This window comes from Marmota flaviventris, chromosome 5 (genome assembly GCF_047511675.1).
Source record: "Marmota flaviventris isolate mMarFla1 chromosome 5, mMarFla1.hap1, whole genome shotgun sequence".
NCBI lineage: Eukaryota > Metazoa > Chordata > Mammalia > Rodentia > Sciuridae > Marmota > Marmota flaviventris.
The window spans coordinates 101,928,868-101,933,577 of NC_092502.1; the positions used below are offsets into that span (position 1 = coordinate 101,928,868).

Below are 4,710 nucleotides of genomic sequence, written 5' to 3' on the forward strand. Positions count from 1 at the left end.
AATTTCTGTTGGAAATGGAGAACGAAGTCTGCAGGATCACTCATTTTCTCAAATGAGGAAAAAAAATGAAGATTAGCGGAGGACCAAATGGGCTTTTCCAACACATGGTGACAGATTCCTTTAGTTTTCCCGCATTAATTTCTTCTTCATTCCTGAAGGATATCTTCATGGGGTAAAATAATTCTGGCTTAACATTTCTTTTCATATGGTTCTTGAAAGATGCTCATTTCCTTTGGCCTCCATGATTTCTAAAGAACAATTTACTATGATTTGGATTATTGTTCCCCTGTATCAAATGTATCTTTCCTCCCTGGCTGCTTTCAACATTTTTCTTTTGTTTTTAGGGATCAGAAATTTGATGATGATCTGGGTATGGTAGTGCATGCCTGTAATCCCAGCAGCTGGGGAGGCTGAGGCAGGAGGATCTCGAGTTCAAAGCCAGCCTCAGCAACTTAGTGAAGTGCTAAGCAACTCAGTAAAACCCTGTCTTTAAATTAAATACAAAAAGGGTTGGGAATATGGCTCAGTGGTTGAGTGTCCCTGACTTCAATCGCCAGTACCAAAAAAACAAAAACAAAAAAAAAAACAACTTTTTTTTTTATATTATGAACATGTTGAACTTTTTTTGAGAGGTATACTATTTAGAGTTCACTCAGTGAACTCTAAATAGTATACCTCTTCTCTTTTTTGCTTTTGTGGTGCTGGAGATCAAACTTAGGGCTTTGTACGTGTAAGGCAAGCTACTTGAGTCTGTAGGTTCATGCTTTTCACTAAATTCAGGAAATTTCCAGTTATTATTTCGTTGAATACTGTTTCAACTCACACTGCTTTTCTTCTTGTGATTCTGATGACAGATTCTTGATACCTTTTCCCTCCTATCTTCTTATGTTCAGGTATTTCTGTGGCTGCATCTTCAAAATTTTTATGATACTGTTCCTCTAATATTTACTTTCTGCTGAGCACATCCAGTAAGTTTGTTACTTAGCATATTTTTCAGTTCTACAATTTCCATTTATGTCTCCTTCATGTCTTTTATTTCTTCTTTCCATTCAAGGGTTTGTAGGGTAAGCCTTTTATGATGACCACTCTAAAATCCTTGTTGGATAATTCCAACACGTATAATCCCATTGTTGGCAACTGTTAAATGTTTTTTTTTTCTGATTCAAGTTGAGATTTTCCTGGTTCTTGATATAATGAGTGATTTCTCTCCATTGTATCCTAGACATTTAGGCATTAAGTTATGAGACCCTGGATCTTAGTAAACCTGTCTAGTAAGCCTCTGCTGAGTCTGTGTCTGCAGGGGGAAGGGTAGAAATCACGGCTGCCCATGTGGCTTCCACTGGCAGTGCGCTCTACTGGGGAAAGGGGACGGAAGGAGTGCCTTGCCACCTGAAACTTCTGCCCATGCTCTGTACCATTCCAGAAGAACAGAGGAGGAGTGCCTCATTCCCATCTGGCGAGGAAGCATATCTAGGCTCTCCACTCGACTTTTGCCAAGGGGAGAGTGAAGGGATGGGAGTGGAGCTGTGATGTTTTCCCTGCAATTTGACTGAATAAGGGCAGTTTGGGTCAAAAAGTTTCTATTTGCCCAGCCTGTCCCTTTCCTCATCTTTGGCAAAATAAAACAGGCTTTATGGGGAACATTTTTTGTCTGCATACCTTAGCATTTCTAAGGGCTCCTCCAGCATCCAGTTTGGCACCCAGGCACTCAGCACCATGTTGTTCCTTAGGGAACGTGGGTCTCAGGGTTCCTGGCCACTCCACCTCCTTTTCTCCACCTCTCAGGGTCTTGTGTCTATGTTTATGTAACATCCAGGGTTTCTAGCTTACTTAGAAGAACAAGGGGGAAATGCATCTGCTCCATCTTTTCTGGAACTAGAAGACCACAATTCCCTTAGCAGAAAATATTAGTCCCCCACCCCCCACACACACCATTTGTTTCCAGCTAGAGAAATAGAACTTTTCCAGAAAAAAAAAAATCTAGAAACACCTCCATTTTGCTAAACAAGTTGAGGGGTCTTTCCCCAAGGGTCTCTGCTGCACAGTATGCCCACAGTTCACTAGTTGAGGAGCAAGAGAGGAACTTTAGAAAAAGTAGAGCCAGCAGGTAAGGGGAAACACCATTTGTTTATGGGTGGTTAATGAATTTTTTCTTTTTTTTTTAACTCCACCATACTCCACACTTCAGTATATGAACGTGTTTCAGTAGAAACATTTACAAAGTGAGCTTAAAATCATCACAATTAAAGCATTATATATTCTACCCTCCCCCCAGAACATTTCCTCTCCCAGATAATAATTAAAGAAAAAAAAAACCTTTCCTTTTTATTCTGCTTTTTATTTAGATCTTAACCGGTACTGTAACTTCTCTTTCTTGGTTGAAATGTCATAGGATCTCTATCTATAACCACAAAACCCAAGCAGACTGTGAAAGTAAAATGATGAACTTGATGTTGACATGGTGGTTTATTGATGATGAACATAACTTCCAAGGTCATGACTGATATGTTAATCTTCTTATTATGGATCTTTCTTGACTGAACTAGAAGATCTATTCAAGGCTTGATGATCAATCATGCCTGAAAGTGAATGGGTTAGGGGTAGTTTTCTGAGGATTCACCTTTTTTTTTTTTCCTCTTTTTTTTTTTTTTTACCCCTGCTTTGTTTTTCTATTGCAAGCTGCTGCACGGCCTTTTTTTTCTTATAAGACCTCTTGCAATATGATTATTGAGCTGGTTGTTATGAGCTTTCTTAGTAAGACAAATATCCAGGCTTTTAGAGATTCCAATTTTTTTCTGAAGTGTGCCCCTCATTTCTTGCGTGTTCTCCTTATCAGTTTCTACTTGTTCTGTTTCTGATGTCTTCCATTTTTTCTTGCTGTGTTCCGGGTTTATGTGATTCAGCTTCTCCACTGGGGTTTCCTTTTGGTGCAGATGGAGTTTCTTGAGAAGCTCAACTCTCTTCTGTAAGATTTGGCATTCATTGTCCAGCAAAGCGGCCACCAAGTGCAGAGAATAGGTGTCCTTGTTCAGTTTCCTTACTTGCTCTTCCAGCTCATTCTTAATGGACACCTCATTATTTGGTTTCATTTGGGAACTGGCTTGTTTATTTTTAAGGCTTTCTTTTCTGTCTGTCTGAGATTTCTGATACGATTGGATTAGTCCGTGGAGCTCGGTATGTTGCTTGCTCCAGTGTTCTGCTTCTTGTAGTAGCTGTTCCATGTTTTTCAGAAGTTTAATATTTTCTTCTTGAACATGAGGGGATCCATACTTTCCTTCTTCGTCACTTGGTTGAGTTTCATTAAGGACTCCTTTTTCTTCTGAACAATTTGCCAAATCCTTTTCAGAAGCTTGGACCTTGTTCTTGGTAGTCTGGTTCTCGCAGTCCACCTCCTGTTTCTTGGCATTCCGTTTTTTCTCTGGGATGGAGTTAATGAGCAGTTTTTTCAGTAGCTTTTTATTTGTTTTGCTGAATCTTCTGACTTTTTCTTGAAGCTCTAACACATCCTCAGAAATAATGGTTTCCTCCAAAGGTTCCTTTGTTTCTGTGATCTTCTCTTCAAAGCCCGTCACCCTGTTAAGAATATCTCCAATTTCTCTCAGGAACTTTTCAAACTTCTGCTCAGCCTCTGGTCCTGTTACTTTTCGGCTATCTTGTTTTAGGGAAGGGAGGGAGCCCCAGCATGAAGAGGGATGTGGTCCGATTTCAAATACGGCAATAGTAATCCCAGAGTCCCGAATCTGTTGATGAAGAGCAGAAGTAGGCTCACTGGCTTGAGACAGGCTAGATGTCTCAGCTGAACTCTCAGAGCTGGCCATTGGTGCTCCAGGAAAGCCGGAAACCTTAGCGATTCCAAGGACAGGTGACAGTCCTCTGTGCAAATGGGTGGAGAGCATGGAATGAAGCTGAGGGATGATGGTTAGGTGGAAGGTGACATCTCAGACAGCCTGGGGGGGGAGGGGGTGGGAAAGGGGGCCAGGAGCTGGGGCTCCATCTCTCCTTTCTTAGGCTTCTGGTATTTATTCCCTGACCCTGGCAACCAGATCTTTATTCTGTCACTGTACGATTGTGGCCTATCCCCAGCTTCTCTTTCCTTTGTGTCACAATGGAAACCTCTTAAACTCCTGCCCAGTGACTTACATCAAAATCAACCTTGAACTGTTCCTACTCCCCACCCAAGAAAGACCTCGTACCAGTCCTTCACCTCCTAACTCTTAGGTTCCTATTCACCTGTTCTCACCACACTCCAGTGACTTCCTCACCTCACCAGCACCCCCAGCTCAGCCTCAACCTGCAGCAGGTTTGGGTCCCTCCAAGGGCCTGGCTGAGCTAGGCCCCCAGGAAGTTCCCCATTCTTTCATAACCTGAAGGCCTTATTGCTCCCATTCTAGGGGAGATACAGCTGTAAAAGAGAGATAGAGAGATAACAGAACCAAAAGTGCTGCATCTTTTTGTGATTTCAGGGAAATAATGTCAGGAATCACTCTAAAAATATTCTACTGCAGTGAATGGGTCTTTAACAATACAAATACAAATTGGAACTTTTTCTGGGCTTTGAAACACAGCATCCTGTAAGAAGACCCTGTCTCAAGAAAAGGGCAGGGGGCATCTAAGATGCAATTCAGTGCTACAGCACCCTTGGGTTCAATCGCCAGCATCAGAAATAATAAAAGTTAATTTTCACAGTAACTGGTTAAAATAGATTTATTC

The 4,710-nt window shown here is 41.5% G+C and overlaps 1 protein-coding gene across 1 annotated transcript; it reads right to left on the reverse strand.

The window, feature by feature from the left end:
• Positions 1–2,669: 2,669 nt before the first annotated feature.
• Spz1 (spermatogenic leucine zipper 1) lies at positions 2,670–3,896 on the reverse strand. Its single transcript, XM_027927674.3, has one exon. It carries the CDS (start codon positions 3,894–3,896, stop codon positions 2,670–2,672), a length of 1,227 nt encoding a protein of 408 aa, XP_027783475.2.
• Positions 3,897–4,710: the final 814 nt, after the last annotated feature.

Excerpts from the sequence above, each read along its gene's own strand:
- Spz1 (XM_027927674.3), bottom strand. The coding sequence starts at position 3,896 with ATGCTCTCCACCCATTTGCACAGAGGACTGTCACCTGTCCTTGGAATC.